The sequence below is a fragment of the Schistocerca piceifrons genome, chromosome 8, assembly GCF_021461385.2.
Source record: "Schistocerca piceifrons isolate TAMUIC-IGC-003096 chromosome 8, iqSchPice1.1, whole genome shotgun sequence".
NCBI lineage: Eukaryota > Metazoa > Arthropoda > Insecta > Orthoptera > Acrididae > Schistocerca > Schistocerca piceifrons.
In genome coordinates this window covers 317,738,964-317,757,199 of record NC_060145.1, presented here as the reverse complement: position 1 = coordinate 317,757,199, position 18,236 = coordinate 317,738,964, and the positions used below count along the sequence as shown (strand labels likewise).

The 18,236-nt window shown below is 43.3% G+C and overlaps 1 protein-coding gene across 1 annotated transcript in view; it reads right to left on the bottom strand.

Moving 5' to 3' along the window:
- Positions 1-18,236, bottom strand: part of LOC124711897 (zinc finger FYVE domain-containing protein 21-like) — a 55,510-nt gene that overhangs the window by 20,297 nt on the left and 16,977 nt on the right. Inside the window, exon 5 of the mRNA XM_047242144.1 lies at positions 2,275-2,369. Within this exon, the coding sequence (XP_047098100.1) occupies positions 2,275-2,369 (95 nt within the window). The remainder of the gene's footprint in view (positions 1-2,274; positions 2,370-18,236) is intronic.

Sequence of the window (18,236 nt, the reverse complement as noted above, 5' to 3'; positions counted from 1 at the left end):
ATGTAGCTTAACACTTGCGGGGAAAAAATGACACTATTAAAAAAATAGGGAAAATCTTACTACGTGTTATGCACTACTCCATAACAGTTATTGAGTTCCAGCAGGCTGTATGCTGTCCCTAGATCTGGGTGATTTCTTCCTACAAACGGAAGCAGTTCTCAGGATTTCTTTTCAGCCATAGAAGTAAGAGCATAGATATTATGTCAATTAGTGAACTGTTCCTCCTAATTAACTTCTCGGGTTTTCTGGGATGATTTCTACAATATATATAGATACAGAACTTCTACAAGATTTACATTTCGGTTGATTGTGATGTTTCCCTAAACCATGTATCTAAAACTTATAAAAAAATACCTAGTCATCTTCATCAGTCACTGCAAGTTATGCATTTGCTGATTGGACTCCAACAGGATTATGAGAGATAGCCAGCATTGCACAGCCATGATCCTTTAAGAATTAAAAATGTCGAGACAAATGTTATGAAATGCTGATACCAGAAAACAAATGTGACATGTAACTATGTGCCTGGAAGGTACTGTGAATCAAAGTTAGGCTTAAACAGCAGTATGTTGTTAACAATAACACACAGCCTGGCAGGATCCAGATAGTGACTACAGCCAAAATAATTAAACTGAGAAAGACTACTACATCAATCACCAAAATACTGGCCCCAAAATTGGATCAACAAGTCTACAGTTTTACACATTTCCATGGTAAATATGTGGTGTTCAGTGTTCCTCACCTCCACTGCTGTGGAATGGTGTGCTTTTGACAATAATGCAGAATCCAAATCCAATTTCATGAAATTACAACAATTTAAAAACATCTGAGATATAATCTATTTTGAATGATGATATTTGGGCTAAAGTCTACAACAAGGGACAATGCCAGACAGGGCAGTTTCCCTCTAAAGCACACGATTTGGCAACTTCTCGTTCCTAACTAAATAATCCACATAAAATTAGCTAAAACTGAGCATGTTGGAACAGGTATGTTCCTCACAGAAACAATGAATAACGTTTACAATAGGTTAAGACAATTAACTAAATACTACAAGGATCATTTAAATAATTTCATAAATTAATAGTTCTCTGCGATACCTGAAGCCATACACAGTATTGGTGCCACTTACTAATACAACACAAGGTGCAGTAAGACTAGCATCCTTAGTACCGATTTGCCCAGAAAATAAACACACTATATACAGTTCAACAGTAGCATGGAGACACAAAATAAAGTCACTAACTTTTCACCTCGAGCTATCAACAAACGTTTTAATATTGTGAGAAGCAGAGAAAGAAAAATGTCATCACAAGCCATGGGACAGACAAATGTCTCTTACAGAGAAATTGGCAGGGCAGGATTCTGTAGAATGATACACAGTCTTCTCGTGAACATACCAGCCATGATGGGCAGGAGCTCAAACCCTGGCTACTACCTAAGTGGGAACATGCATTTGCCTGTTGGATAGAAAGTCTTGCGGTGCGATGCACTGCTGTATATACCAAGCTGCGCTGTAGTTGTGTAGGTGTAAAGATGGTATAACTTCTCAACAAATGCCCAAGAATGAACTTGGTATCATGTACTGCGCTATTAGAGATACAAAGTCCAGAGCTACCTAACACATCCATTGCAGAGCTTGCATGAGACTGAACTCCAGTGCTCTTGTCTTGAAGAGTGAGGTTAAGACAACGGAAGCTTATCTAGATCTGAAGCTACTGTGTTGGCGCCATTAGCCAGTGACCATAGTAGACAGGTGTCCCATCACATAACAAAGAAAGAGCCTTGCTGCATCAAGCAACAGCCAAAGCAATCCAGATGCATATAAAATGGGGCCAGACTACTAAAATCAATGTCCAGTGAAGTGCCACCATAGTAGGATGTTTTTAAGGTAACCAATGAAAGACAAACCATTCAATACAGTGGGCTGAAGGACAAAGAGAGATCTAGGTTAGGCTGAAAGGTTACACTTTGACTGAGAACATGTAAAGCCAATGGAGTGATATGATGGGACGCTCGGCTACATTTAGCAAAAAGTTAACAACGAGCTGTTGACCCATTCCCATCTGTTCTTGTTACACCTCTAAGTGTGCACTAGCCAAAATTTCTATGCTAAATATGGAAGTAATGGCACTGCTCCTGGTCTAGACTTTTACCTATGATTAGTGACTTAAAAAACAATTTTTATTAGTTTGTGCATCCAGACATGCAGTGTTACTATGAAACCAAATCCGCAATATAGCAGCTTCCAACCACATAATGACAGTTCCTTACCTGAATCTTGATAACGGGTAACACAGAGTGATTTTATTTCAGAGAGCTTCAATGGTTCTGGTTTGTCTGTTTCATGTCCCTCAAAGAGAAGGTACCTATAAATAACATTATACTGTAAGTCACACCACACCATATTTCAACACAGCTTACCAGACAGAAAATTTGCTAGAGGGAGAATTAATTGTGAAACCTACTTCCATCACCACTTTATCAACATAATGGTGATTGGTATTTGACATTATCACATTTCTATTTCATTATGCAATAAATAATATATTATAAATGGGGGAAAGGAACTGTATGAAAAATACTAACAGCTGACATGTACTTGTCCAAGAAAGTTAGGATGTATGATTTAAATTTTATCACAGCAATTCCAAGTATGGGGATAATTCAATAAATAAGTCACAAAATGGGACAGAGACAATAATAATAAACATAATTTCCTGAAATTTATTTTACTTTTCTACCTGTCCACCCTGTACATTCTGACACTTATCCTAACTCCTTGATGGCCAGCAGCAAAGAAGTCTTTTGGTTGCTGTCACAGCCAACATATCTCTTTGGCTATGGTATCATCAGTTTCAAAACACTGGCCACCCAAAGTAAATTTTAGGTACCCAAACAAATGAAAGTCACTTTCTGTAAGAGCATTGTCATCCAGAAGAATCACTCGCTTTGTCAGGATGCCAGACCACTGGAGAAGAATGGCCTGTTGGAATTCCTGCACAGTGGTGCAATATGAGGTGGCATTCTCTGGTTCACTGTGAGACTGGAATGTCATCAGTACGATCCCTTGCATGTCCAGAAACCTGGTGAGCATATAACCTTGTGGGCTGATGAAATGATCTTTAACTTTTTTGCTGTCGGGGAGGTGGAATGTTTCCATTCCATGAACAGTCATTTGGTTTCTGGTTGAAAATGGCAAACATAAGACTCGTGCCCTACAACAGTTCATGTCATGAAGTTCTCCCATTCCTCTGAGTATCGAACGAGGCATTGGAAAGACACACTCATTCGCTTCATTCTGTGTTCCTCAGTTGACTTGTGCAGCACCCACAATGCACAAACTTCATGAAACTTCAACAACTCATGCATAACGCTATAAGAAGTTCCATGTGAACAGCCTACAGTATGAACTATGTCACTGAGCCTTATAATCATTACAAATGATTTGTTCCACACAATGTTCTGTGGTTTCAGTTGCCACTACAGCAGGGACATCAGGATGCTCCCGGTCTCTGATGCTTCGCCAATCCTTGTTTAACTCCTAGTATCAAATTGAAGACAACTTTCCACAATAGAATATTGTCACCATACATGGGAGGTATTTCAAGATGTACTTCTTTTGTGGAGAGTCTTTTGGCCCCTAAAAATGCACAACCAAATACTGTTCTAATCCTGTACACTCATGCCACACATCAGGTATCTGGCATAGGCTGCCACGTGATGTCCTGCAGCCTCTGCAACAAGCAAACATATACTGCTATCTTCTGGCAAAATATGCACGTGTAATTTAAACACGGTATAAGGAAAGCTTACATTTGTGACTTATTTACTGGCTTACCATCATTATCAAAATAAATCTACTACTTCATTTTCTAGTTAAAATAATTTTCAAATCTCCAGTAATCAACGTATGTGCAGGCATAAGATTATTATTGTACAAGACATGATCAAAAAGTAACAGGAATTTTTTTTTATTTTACGGGCTTTATACATCGGATTTGCAATTTTTTTCATCTTGTTGGTACTCATGTTCCTGATGTATGTTAGCATTTTCAGCTGTTTTGAATATTTAGTTTATTGTTGACAGTCAAAAGCTTGTGTGTGTTTTCAAAGTGCTCAGCAAGTTTTTACTTTCAAAAAAGGTTGATCAAAGAATCTGCATTACATCTGTTTGGAAATGGAATAAAGTGCAGCACCACATTCAAAATAATGGCTGTGGCTTTTTGCAAATCTGCTATGAGTAAGACAAGAGTTTATGAGTGGTAAAAATGTTTCAAAGAGGGCCAATAAGATGCTGAAGACTATGACTGCCCTGGATGCCCTATCACATCAAATACTGACAACAACGTGTAAAAAGTAAAGAAAATTGTCCTGGAAAATCACCATCAGAGAGGTTGCTGATGATGTCAGTATATTCTTTGGCTCATACCAAACAATTTTTTTCAGATGTTTTGGGCATGAAACTTGTAGCAGCAACATTTTTTCTAAAATTGTTAAATCTCGACCAAAAACGACGTTACATATACATCACTCACAAACTGCTGAATGAAGAAGGTTACAACAGGTGACGAAACATGGGTATATGACATAAAAACCAAGGCCCAATCATCTCAATGGAAACTGCCTGAAGAAGCAAGTCAGAAAAAACTTAGCAAAGTCGATTACATGTGAATGCTGTTCTTACTGTTTTATTCAATTCCAACAGGATAGTGCATCGTGAGTTCCTGTGTTATAGTAGCACTGTCAATACAGAATACCACCTGAAAGTTATGTGCCGTTTGCATGAAGCAGTCTGAAGAAAACAATCAGTATTGCAGCAAAACCATTCATGGAAATTGCATCATGATAATGCTCCTGCTCACACCTCAATACTTGTTCGTGATTTTTTGGCAGAAAAACAAAATCGTTGTGTTGCCTCAGCCACTGTATTCACCGGACATGGCCCTCTGCAAATTCTATTCCTGAGGCTAAAGAGAACCATGAAACTACATCGTTTTGGCACCATTGATGAGATGAAAACAGAATCACTAAAGGAGTTGAACATCATGTCGAAAAGTGAGTTCCAGAAGTACTTCCAAGATTGGAAAAAGTGCTGCCACAAGTGGGATCTGAGGGGGATTACGTTGAAGGGGACAAAGTTGATGAACAAATAAAGATTCTTTACGATAAGTTAAAATTCCCATTACCTTGTGAGCACACCTCATAATGGTGCCACAAAGTGGTTTCCTCATGAAGCCTACATAACATACACAAATTGCACAATAAATTACTGCTGAAATTAAAGTTACAGTATGTTTGTTATTGCCCAAATCAGATTTAATTTTGCCTTAATAGCTGCATAACATGATAAATATTTAAGAAACAGGGGAAACAGGAATGAACTTTATGACACAGGATGCAACAAAGGGTATGGCGAAACTTTCAGGACCCATTCCTCATAAATAACAGAAAAAAATGTTATATCTAAAAACAAAGATGATGTGACTTACCAAACGAAAGCGCTGGCAGGTTGATAGACACACAAACATACACACAAAATTCAAGCTTTCGCAACCAATGGTTGTTTCATCAGGAAAGAGGGAAAGACGAAAGGATGTGGGTTTTAAGGGAGCGGAAAGACTTACCTTAGGGGGAAAAAGGACAGGTATACACTTGCATACACACATATATCCATCTGCACATACACAGACACAAGCAGACATTTGTAAAGGCAAAGAGTTTGGGCAGAGATGTCAGTTGAGGTGGAAGTAAAGAGGCAAAGATGTTGTTGAAAGACAGGTGAGGTATGAGTGGCGGCAACTTGAAATTAGCGGAGGTTGAGGCCTGGCGGATAACGAGAAGACAGGATATACTGAAGGGCAAGTTCCCATCTCCAGAGTTCTGATAGGTTGGTGTTAGTGGGAAGTATCCAGATAACCCGGACGGTGTAACACTGTGCTAAGATGTGCTGGCCGTGCACCAAGGCATGTTTAGCCACAGGGTGATCCTCATTACCAGCAAACACTGTTTGCCTGTGTCCATTCATGCGAATGGACAGTTTGTTGCTGGTCATTCCCACATAGAGAGCTTCACAGTGTAGGCAGGTCAGTTGGTAAATTATGTGGGTGCTTTCACACGTGGCTCTGCCTTTGATCGTGTACACCTTCCGGGTTACAGGACTGGAGTAGGTGGTGGTGGGAGGGTGCATGGGACAGGTTTTACACAGGGGCAGTTACAAGGATAGGAGCCAGAGGGTAGGGAAGGTGGTTTGGGGATTTCATAGGCATGAACTAAGAGGTTACGAAGGTTAGGTGGACGGCGGAAAGACACTCTTGGTGGAGTGGGGAGGATTTCATGAAGGATGGATCTCATTTCAGGGCAGGATTTGAGGAAGTCGTATCCCTGCTGGAGAGCCACATTCAGAGTCTGATCCAGTCCCGGAAAGTATCCTGTCACAAGTGGGGCACTTTTGGGATTCTTCTGTGGGAGGTTCTGGGTTTGAGAGGATGAGGAAGTGGCTCTGGTTATTTGCTTCTGTACCAAATCGGGAGGGTAGTTGCGGGATGCGAAAGCTGTTTTCAGGTTGTTGGTGTAATGATTCAGGGATTCCGGACTGGAACAGATTCGTTTTCCACGAAAACCTAGGCTGTAGGGAAGGGACCGTTTGATGTGGAATGGGTGGCAGGCTGACCGATCCATCGTCATTCTTCCGGTGGATAAGGGTTCCACGACCGTGGTACTTGATCGTCGGGAGTATCTGGCTGAGGGACTACGTCACCTTTCAGACAACACTACTTACAAAGTTTGTGAAGGTAATCCCATTCCTGATGTCCAGGCGGAGCTTCAAGGAATCCTCAGAACCTTAGGCCCCCTACAAAACCTTTCACCGGACTCCATCAACCTCCTGACCCCACCGACACCCCGCACCCCTACCTTCTACCTTCTTCCTAAAAGTCCCAGTGTGGCATACAGTTTTGATCTTCCAGAGAATTTCATTTGCAGGATATATTCAAATCTCTGCCTTCCCCTGCTGTTTTTATCCTCCACAGCTCCACTCAGTACCATGGAAGTTATTCCCCGATGTCTTAATGCATGTACCATCAAACTGTCCCCCCTCCTTGTCAGTGCTACTCATGTTTGTTTCCTCTCTGATTTTGTGGAGAACATTTCCATTTCATTTTATTAGTCCAACTAATTTTCAGTCTCTTTCTATATTTCAAATGCTTCAATTATCTTTTCTTCCATTTGTCCAATAAGCAAAGATTCACTTTTAGACAATATATAAATTTGAGGCCAATGTTTGATACTAATAGACTTCTTTTGACCGCAAATGCCCTCTTTCAGTGTGCTAATCTGCTTTTTATGTTTTCTCTGCTTCATCAGTCGTGTTATTTTGCTTCCAAGATAGCACAATTCCTTCACTTCGTTTACTTTCTGGTCACCAATTTTGTTGTAAATTTGATCTCATTTCTGCTACTCCTTATTACTTATGTCTTTCTTTGGTCTACCCTCAATCCATATTCAGTACTCATTAAACTGTTCATTTCATTCAAACAATTCTGTAATTCTTCTTGAGTTTCACTGAGGGTAGTAATGCCATCAGTGAATCGTATTATTGTTATCCTTCCACTCTAAATTTTAATCCCAAGCCTGGACCTCTCTTTACTTCCATCATTGGTTCTTCATCATGTTGACTAAAGAGCAGGACTAAAAGGCAACACCCCTGTCCTAGACTATTTTTAATCCAAAGACTTTGTTCTTGGTCTTCCATTCCTATTGTTCTCTTTTGGTACTTGCAAAAATTGTACATTACTCATTTTCCCCTAAAGCTTACTCCTAGTTTTCTGAAAATTCTGAACATAATGCACCATTTTATATTGTCAAATACTTTTTGTGGATTGACAAATCCTACGAATTTGTCTTGATTTTTCTTCAGTCTTACCTCCATTATCAAGCTCAACAGTAGAATTGCCTCTCCAGTGCCTTTACGTTTCCTAAAGCCAAAATGACTGTTATCAAACAGATCCCCAATCTTCTTTTCCATTCTTCTGTATGCTGTTTTTAATAGCAACATGGCTGGATCAGCTGTTAAGCTGATTGTGCAGCAGTTCTTACACTTATCTGCCCTTGCTATCTTCAGGACTGTGTGGATGATATTTCTACAAAATTCTGGTGATTTATGTCTCCAGTCCCACACATTTTCACACTAACTTGAATTGTCGTTTGGTTGCAATTTCCACCAATAATTTTATAAATTCCAAAGGAATGTAATCTATTTCTTCTGCCTTATTTAACTGCAATTCTTCCAAAGCTCTGTTAAACTATGACTGTAATACTAGATCACATGTCTTTCCTATTGATTCCCATTTCTTCTTGAATCATGTCATTTGAAGAGGCCTTCAATGTACTCTTTCCACCTTCCTGCTCTTTCTTCTACATATAACAGTGAAATTCCTCTTGCACTTTTAATTTTGAAGCCTTTGCTTTTAATTTCAGTGAAGATTTTTTTCATTTTTCTGTATGCAGAATCTCTCCTTCCAATGACCACTTCATTTCAGACTTCTTCACACTTTTTCTGCAATAATTTCCTGCATTCCCTATTTGTTTCATTCCTAAGTAAAATTACTGTATTTCAGTCTCTTCAAGAGCACTGTTGTACTTACTTTATTTATTTGTTGATCAATTCACACATTTCTTCTGTTCCCCAAGTGTTCTTTGGAGTTACCTTCCTTGCACCTTTGTTTGTCTGTCCAACTTCCATCATCATCCTTATTTGACGTGTCCTCTTCAACTGAATTGGTTACTGAGGTATTCATTGCCGCAGTACTTGCAGCCTCAGAAAATTTCAAACATGCATCATCCCTCACACTGATTCTTAAACACAGTTCTCTTAAACTTCAGTCTGCTCTTCATTATTACCAAATTATGATTTGAATGTGTGTCTGGGCATGTGTACGCTTTACAGTCCAATGTCAGACTTCAGAATCTCTCACTGTGATGTAATCCAGCCATCTTCTCGTGTATCCAGGCTTTTTTCAAGTATACCACCTCCTCATGTGATTTTTGAACAGTATATACACTATCAGTGGCAAAAGATTAAAGGAGAATTCAATTAGTCTTTGTATTCCCTCATTTCTGCTACCAAGCCCACATTCTCCCATAATTCTGTGTTCTGTTTCTTTGCTTAATTCTTGTTGTTGTCGTCATCTTCTGTCCAAAGACTGATCTGATGCAGCTCTCTGTGCTACTCTATCCTGTGCAACGCTCATCTCTGAATAACAACTGCAATTTACATCCATCTGAATCTGCTTACTGTATTCATCTCTTGGTCTCACTCTACAATTTTTACCTCTCCCCCCCCCCCTCCCTCACACTTCCCTACAGTACTAAACTCATGATCCCTTGATGTCTAAGAATGTGACCTATCAATCAACCCCTTCTTTCATTCGGGTTGTGCCATAATTTTCTTTTCTTTCCAATTCTATTTCATACTGCCTCATTTGTTATGAGATCTATCTGTCTAATATTCTGTAGCATCACACTTCAAAAGCTTCTATTCTCTTTTTGTCTAAACTGTTTATAGATCATGCTTCACTTCTATACATTGCTATCCTTCAAATAAATACTTTCAGAAAGGACTTCCTAACACTTAATCAATATTTTATGTTAGATTTCTCTTCTTCAGAAATGCTTTTCTTGCCATTGCCCATCTACATTTTATATCCCCTCTACTTTATCTATCGTCAGTTATTTTACTGCCCAAATAGCAAAATAGAATCTGCTACTTTAAGAGATTCATTTTTTAATCTAATTCCCCCAGCATAAGCTGATTTAATTCGACTATGTTCCATCATACTTGTTCTGCTTTTGCTGATGTTCATCTTACATTCTCCTATCAAGACACAGTCTATCCTGTTCAGCTGCTCTACCAAGGCAGCTGCTGTCTAACAGAATTACAATGTCATCAGCCAACTTCAAAGTTTTTATTTCTTCTCCATGGATTTTAACTCCTGCTCCAAATTTTTCTTTTGTTTCCTTTACTGCTTGCTCAATACACAGACTGAATATCGGGGATAGGCTGCAACTCCGTATCACTACCTATTCAACCACTGCTTTCTTTCATTGCCCCTCAACTCTTAACTGCTGTCTGGTTTCAGTACAAACTGTAAATAGCCTTTTGCTTCCTGTATTTTACCCCTGCTTCCATCAGATGGTTGATTGGTTGGTTTAAAAGAGGGGAAAGGGTCCAAACTACGAGGTCATCGGCCTCTCGTTCCTAATAAAAGAATGCCACGAGTGTGAGAATAAAACAGACGAGACATATAACACAAAACGGAAAGAAAGGAAAGACCACAAAAACAAAGAAAAGGCGATGAACACAAAAAAAGAGGACAAGAAAACAACAGAGATGCAAAAAACAGTTAGAAGAGAGTAAAACAAGGAAGCAGATTACAGTGGCTGGCCGACCACAAAAACAAAAAGCCAACCACCCAGCAACCCATTAAAACCTACACCCTAAAAGCACTAGAGTGGAGGACACAGAGGGACAAAGGGCATGCACTAAAACTCAGATCGAATGATAAAATCCATCTTCATGGATGAAACGTAAAACCAAATCAGCCGATGAGGCGTTGTCTGCTAAAATCAATGATAACGAGTTCGGCAACCGAAGATGAAGCCGCAGGGCAGCCAAAGAAGGACAGAGCAGAAGAATATGGACCACTGTCAACCGGGCGCCGCACTGACACTGAGTTGGGTCTTCACGGCGCAGGAGGTAGCCGTGGGTTGCCCAGGTATGGCCAATGTGGAGCCAGTAGAGAACCACGGAGTCCCTGTGAGAGGCCCTCATCGAGGATTTCCACACATTCATGGTCCCCTTAATGGCTTGCAGTTTGTTGTGTGTAATGAGATTTTGCCATTCCGTCTTCAAAAGCTGAAAAACCTTGCGGCGTAATAACGAACGCAGGTCAGTTGTGGGGATGCTCATCACCAGAAGTGGTTTCCGTGTAGCCTGTTTGGCCAGCCTGTCAGCAAGTTCATTTCCTGGGATTTCGACATGACCAGGGGTCCAGACGAACACCACTGAATGACTCGACCGTTCCAGGGCATAGATGGACTCCTGGATGGACATTACCAAAGATGATTATGGTAGCACTCGTCGATAGTTTTCAGGCTGCTCAAGGAGTCATGTGCATGGTGGTAGCCAGTCAAGGAATATTTTAGGGAAATGGTTTAAAAAATGTAGTTCAAAGGCCCAGTCAAATCTTTACAAGTTTACTCCCAGAGCAACTTACGCTGTGCCTACGTGACAAGTTGTCTGTCTTTCAAAAACCAAGGCAGTTCTGTCCAGTTAAAGCTGCTGACAAGAGATGCCTTGAGCCCTCTGCTGAAACTGCTAGCGAATTCACGCCATTGGTTTTAGCCAGTAGCGTGCACGGGATGCCGATCACGTGTGGATGCTCGAGTGGTCTGCGGTGCAGAACACAGTTGCTACTCTCTCTTGCAATTCAGACCTTGAGCAGAACAGACATATTTTTGAAAGGCCTCTGGATCTGCTTTCATGACCGGCCACCAACGTAAGTTAACATGAACCGCTTTCCCTTCCATTACCCATTTCATTTAATTGTTCGATCTCCTAGACTGGCCTAAACCTGCTAACTTCCGACCCTAGGTGCGCCTATTGTACTCCATATATCGAAATACATCCTCTTTATTGTACTTAATTCACTTTTTTGTCATTTAACGGTAGCCCTGGATGCCCACTATCAAATCCTGACCGCTCGACCTCCTGCACACTGCCACTACGAGGCATATTTAACAACCTCCTTCCCCCTTCCCTGCCATTTTATACATTAACATTGGTGTCAGAAGTTTCTCTCCCCAACATCAAATCACATACTCATTTACAGTCAGTACATAAAAGAAAATACACCCCAGGGCATGAATGGAGATACTGAAATGCACGTGAAATGGCCACCAGCTCTGCAGCCATTGGGTAAGGAATGCTGTTCAATATGGCCACCATGAACATAGGCAAAGCCAACGCGACTATCAGCCATCGAGCCATTGGTGTAAACCACTTCAGAGCCCCGGGACACATTAAGAATTGAGAGGAAGTGACAGCAGAGAGCTGCAGGGTTAACGGAGTCATTAGGGCCACGTGAAAGGTCCAGACGAAGCTGCGGCTGAGGCATACACCATGGAGGCATATGTGAACAGACCTTTCCCTTTACGGGAAAGACTCCAGTTCGGAGAGAAGGGGCCGCACTCAAACCGCAATCGTCAGACCCAACCAGGGCCGCCAATGCAGGAGAGGGACTGCCGCGGGCGGAATAGGAGATGGTAATTCGGATGCTCAAGAGAACTATGAATGTGTGTTGCATAACTGGTGAGCAATTGTGCACATTTGATCGGCAATGGAGGGACTCCAGCCTCCACCAGTGCGCTGGTCACCGGGCTTGTCCTAAAAGTTCCTGTCGCTAGTCGAACCCCGCAGTGGTGCACAGGGTCGAGTGAAGGCAACGCTGAGGGTGCTGTCGAACCATAAACCACACTCCCATAGTCTGGATTGGACAAAGGCTCTGTAGAGCTGCAGCAGCTTAGAGCAATCTGCACCCCAATTGGTGTTGCTCAGGCAACGGATGGCATTGAGGTGCTGCCAGCACTTCTGCTTAAGCTGATGAAGATGAGGAAACCAAATCAATTGAGCGTCAAAAACCAGTCCTAAGAATCGATATGTCTCTACTACAATGAGTGGATCATCATGGAGGTAAAGTTCTGGGTCCAGATGAACAGTATGACGCCGACAGAAGTGCATGACACATGACTTTGCGGCTAAAAACTGGAAGCCGTCAGCTAGAGCCCATGACTGTGCCTTGTGGATGGCTCCCTGTAGGCGACGCTCAGCAACACCAGTACTGGTGGAGCAGTACAAAATGCAGAAGTCTTCTGCATACAGAGAAGGTGAGACAGAGGGCCCGACAGCTGCTGCTAGACCGTTAATGGCCACTAAAAATAGAGACACACTCAATACAGAGCCCTGCGGGACTCCATTCTCCTGGATATGGATGGAGTGATGGTAGGCACCAACTTGGACACAGAGAGTATGGAGCAACAGGAAGTTTTGGTTAAAAATAAGGACCAGGCCCCAGAGACCCCACTCATACAATGTGGCAAGGATATGATGTCACCAGGTCGTGTTGTATGCCTTATGTAAGTCAAAAACGACAGCAACCACATGTTACCATCTTTAAAAGGCTGTTCGGATGGCAGACTCAGTGGTAGGGCGACCCTGGCGGAAGCTGCCCTGACATGGAGCCAGAAGGCCACGTGACTCCAGGACCCAACACAACTGCTGACATACCATATGTTCCAGGAGCTTACGAAGAACGTTGCTGATGCTGATGGGCCAATAGCTATCCACATCAAGCTGGTTTTTACAGGGTTTGAGCACTAGAAAGATGGTGCTCTCCTGCCATAGCGATGAGAAGACGCCATCGCACCAGATCTGGTTGAAGACGACGGGGAGATGTCGTTTGTTAGTCAAATGAGAGATGTTTAATTGGCTGTGGATCAAGTCAGGCCCAGGAGCTGTGTCAGGGCAATGTGCAAGGGCACTGAGGAGCTCCCACTCTGTAAATGGGATGTTATAGGATTCACTGTGGTGTGTAGGGAATGAGAGTACGTTCCCTTCCAACCGCCATTTGAGAGTGCGAAAGGCTGGGGGGTGGGGTGGGGAGGGAAAGGGGGGGGGGGGTGGGGGGGGGTAATTCTCCGACACAGAGGCTTGAGCAAAGTGCTCATCAATCGGGTTTGTGTCGGTACATAACACGCCATTTATGGGAACACCTGGAATGCCTGTTGGGATCTGGTACCCAAAAAGACGTTTGATCTTTGCCAGGACTTGAGAAGGTGACGTATGGCACCCAATGGTCAAGACATATCTCTCCCAACACTCCTGCTTCTGCCATTTGATAAGCTGGCGAACATGGGCACGGAGCCGTTTAAAGGCTGTGAGGTGCTACAGAAAAGGTTGCTGCTTACGCCGCTGTCGAGCTCACTGACGCTCATTAATTCCTTCAGCAACTTCCAGCGACCACCAAGGAACTGCCTTATGCCTCGGACACCCTAAAGAGCGAAGATTCACATTTTCTGCCACATCACATCGATGTTACCACGTGAGGGAGATTCAACAGTGACAGCAGAGGTGAAAGCTTCCCAGTCTGCCTTGTTTAAAGCCCATCTGGGCAGGCGTCCATGGGCCTGACGCTGGGGCAGTGACAGGCAGATGGGGATGTGGTCACTGCCACATAGGTCATCATGTGCTCTCCAGTGGATAGATGGGAGAAGTCCTGGGCTGCAAATTGATAAATCAATGGCTGAGTAACTACCATGAGCCACACTGAAATGTGTGGCTGCCCCAGTTTTTAAGAGGCAGAGGTCAAACTGAGAAAGTAAAGTTTTCAGATCTCTGCCTCGGCCAGTAAACACTGTGCCACCCCACAAGGGGTTATGGGCGTTAAAATCTCCCAGAAGTAGGAAAGGTTTAGGGAGTTGATCAATCAGTGCAGCTAATGCATTCAGGGGTACTGCACCATCTGGAGGAAGATATACACTGCAGACAATTATTTCCTGTGTCGTCCTTATTGTGACAGCCACAGCTTCAAGAGGGGTTTGAAGGAGCGCAAGTTCGCTACAGACTGAGTTTACGACATAAACGCAAACTCCACCTGACACTCGATTATAGTCACTATGGTTCCTGTAATATCCCTAGGGCAGGGGTCCGCATTGCCAGGAACCAAGTCTCCTGGAGGGCAATGAAGATAGCAGGTGTAAAGCTTAACAGTTGCCATAGCTCAGCCAGGGGGTGGAAAAAACCACCGCAATTCCACTGGAGGATGACGTCATCGTGAGACTGGAAAGGCATGGAACATTCAATGAGGTAGTTTAACCTCAGAGTCACCTGCTGCCACCGGCTTATTGCCTGAGCTGTCCATATCCATTGTGTCTAAGGGTCTGGCGAGATCTAGGTCCTCAGCGGACACCAAAATCTCCACCCCATCCTCAGATGCACTGCTCATAGGTAGCAGTGGTGTGAGTGTCACCGCAATTTCCTTGGTCTTAGGGGGTCTTCTTTCCTGGCTGGGAGGACTTCACTGGATCAGTCTCTGGGACTGAGGACAAGAGTGAAGCCCTACAACCAGCTGCTTTTGGGCTCTTCAGCCACTGGCAGGCGTCATCTTTCCAACTAGCAGAAACCTGGGAAGGGAGTGACCCAAGGGACCCCTTCGCAGCGTGAGAAGCAGAAGAAGACTTGCGCTCCTCCAGCTTAGAAGTGAGGACGGACGTCCCCGATGGTTGGGGGGGGGGGGGGGGGGGGGGAGGGGGTGTTCCTCCAAAAGTAGGTGGTGCAGGAGCAATAGGGAGCGAAGTGCACCCCCATCATCAAGGGGGCGGGTGTAGTCTTCTGGCTCTGAGAGGTGACCGGGGTGGGCAAAGCTGATAGTTCCCAAAACTGTTGTAGCAGAGGTGTAAGACAATGTCTACGCACAGGATGCAGGCGTTCAAATTTTCTCTTAGCCTTAGTGTATGACAGTCAGTCCAGGGTCTTGTACTCCATAATTTTTCTTTCTTTCTAGAGAATCCTGCAGCCTGGCAAGCAAGGCGAATGGTGCTCTCTGCAGCTGACACAGATGGGAGATGGGGCACGTGGAGTATTGGGATGTGATGGGTGTCCGCAAAATAGACATGTCATGGAAGTACTGCAGGAAGACATATGGCCGAACTTCCAGCACTTAAAGCACTGCATGTTGTTGTTGTTGTGGTCTTCAGCCCAGAGACTGGTTTGATGCAGCTCTCCATGCTACTCTACCCTGTGCAAGCTTCTTCATCTCCCAGTACATACTGCAACCTACATCCTTCTGAATCTGCTTAGTGTATTCATCTCTTGGTCTCCCTCTATGATTTTTACCCTCCACGCTGCCCTCCAATACTATACCGGTGATCCCTTGATGCCTCAGAACATGCTCTACCAACCGATCCCTTCTTCTAGTCAAGTTGTGCCACAAACTCCTACCCAATTCCATTCAATACCTCCTCATTAGTTATATGATCTACCCATCTAATCTTCAGCATTCTTCTGTAGCACCACATTTCGAAAGCTTCTATTCTTTTCTGGTCCAAACTATTTATCATCCACGTTTCACTGCCATACATGGCTACACTCCATACAAATACTTTCAGAAACGACTGGGACTGAGGACAAGAGTGAAGCCCTACAACCAGCTGCTTTTGGGCTCTTCAGCCACTGGCAGGCGTCATCTTTCCAACTAGCAGAAACCTGGGAAGGGAGTGACCCAAGGGACCCCTTCGCAGCGTGAGAAGCAGAAGAAGACTTGCGCTCCTCCAGCTTAGAAGTGAGGACGGACGTCCCCGATGGTTGGGGGGGGGGGGGGGGGGGGGAGGGGGTGTTCCTCCAAAAGTAGGTGGTGCAGGAGCAATAGGGAGCGAAGTGCACCCCCATCATCAAGGGGGCGGGTGTAGTCTTCTGGCTCTGAGAGGTGACCGGGGTGGGCAAAGCTGATAGTTCCCAAAACTGTTGTAGCAGAGGTGTAAGACAATGTCTACGCACAGGATGCAGGCGTTCAAATTTTCTCTTAGCCTTAGTGTATGACAGTCAGTCCAGGGTCTTGTACTCCATAATTTTTCTTTCTTTCTAGAGAATCCTGCAGCCTGGCAAGCAAGGCGAATGGTGCTCTCTGCAGCTGACACAGATGGGAGATGGGGCACGTGGAGTATTGGGATGTGATGGGTGTCCGCAAAATAGACATGTCATGGAAGTACTGCAGGAAGACATATGGCCGAACTTCCAGCACTTAAAGCACTGCATGTTGTTGTTGTTGTGGTCTTCAGCCCAGAGACTGGTTTGATGCAGCTCTCCATGCTACTCTACCCTGTGCAAGCTTCTTCATCTCCCAGTACATACTGCAACCTACATCCTTCTGAATCTGCTTAGTGTATTCATCTCTTGGTCTCCCTCTATGATTTTTACCCTCCACGCTGCCCTCCAATACTATACCGGTGATCCCTTGATGCCTCAGAACATGCTCTACCAACCGATCCCTTCTTCTAGTCAAGTTGTGCCACAAACTCCTACCCAATTCCATTCAATACCTCCTCATTAGTTATATGATCTACCCATCTAATCTTCAGCATTCTTCTGTAGCACCACATTTCGAAAGCTTCTATTCTTTTCTGGTCCAAACTATTTATCGTCCACGTTTCACTGCCATACATGGCTACACTCCATACAAATACTTTCAGAAACGACTTCCTGACACTTAAACCTATACTCGATGTTAACAAATTTCTCTTCTTCAGAAATGCTTTCCTTGCCATTGCCAGTCTACATTTTACATCCTCTATACTTCAAGCATCATCAGTTATTTTGCTCCCCAAATAGCAAAATTCCTTTACTACTTTAAGTGTCTCATTTCCTAATCTAATCCCTCAGCATCACCCGACTTAATTCGACTACATTCCATTATCCTTGTTTTGCTTTTGTTGTTGTTCATCTTATATCCTCCTTTCAAGACACTATCCATTCCGTTTAATTGCTCTTCCAGGTCCATTGCTGTGTGACAGAATTACAATGTCATTGGCAAACCTCAAAGTTTTTATTTCTTCTCCATGGATTTTAATACCTACTCCGAATTTTTCTTTTGTTTCCTTCACTGCTTGCTCAATATAGAGATTGAATAACATTGGGGAGAGGCTACAACCCTGTCTCACTCCCTTCCCAACCACTGCTTCCCTTTCATGTCCCTTAACTCTTATAACTGCCATCTGGTTTCTGTACAAATTGTAAATAGCTGTATTTTACCCCTGCCAACTTCAGAATTTGAAAGAGAGTATTCCAGTCAACATTATCAAAAGCTTTCTCTAAGTCTACAAATGCTAGCAATGTAGGTTTGCCTTTCCTTAATCTAGCTTCTAAGATAAGTCGTAGGGTCAGTATTTCCTCACGTGTTCCGATATTTCTACGGAATCCAAACTGATCTTCCCCAAGGTCGGCTTCTACCAGTTTTTCCATTCATCTGTATAGAATTCGTGTTAGTATTTTGCAGCCGTGACTTATTAAACTGATAGTTCGGTCATTTTCACATCTGTCAACACCTGATTTCTTTGGGATTGGAATTATTATATTCTTCTTGAAGTCTGAGGGTATGTCGCCTGTCTCATACATCTTGCTCACC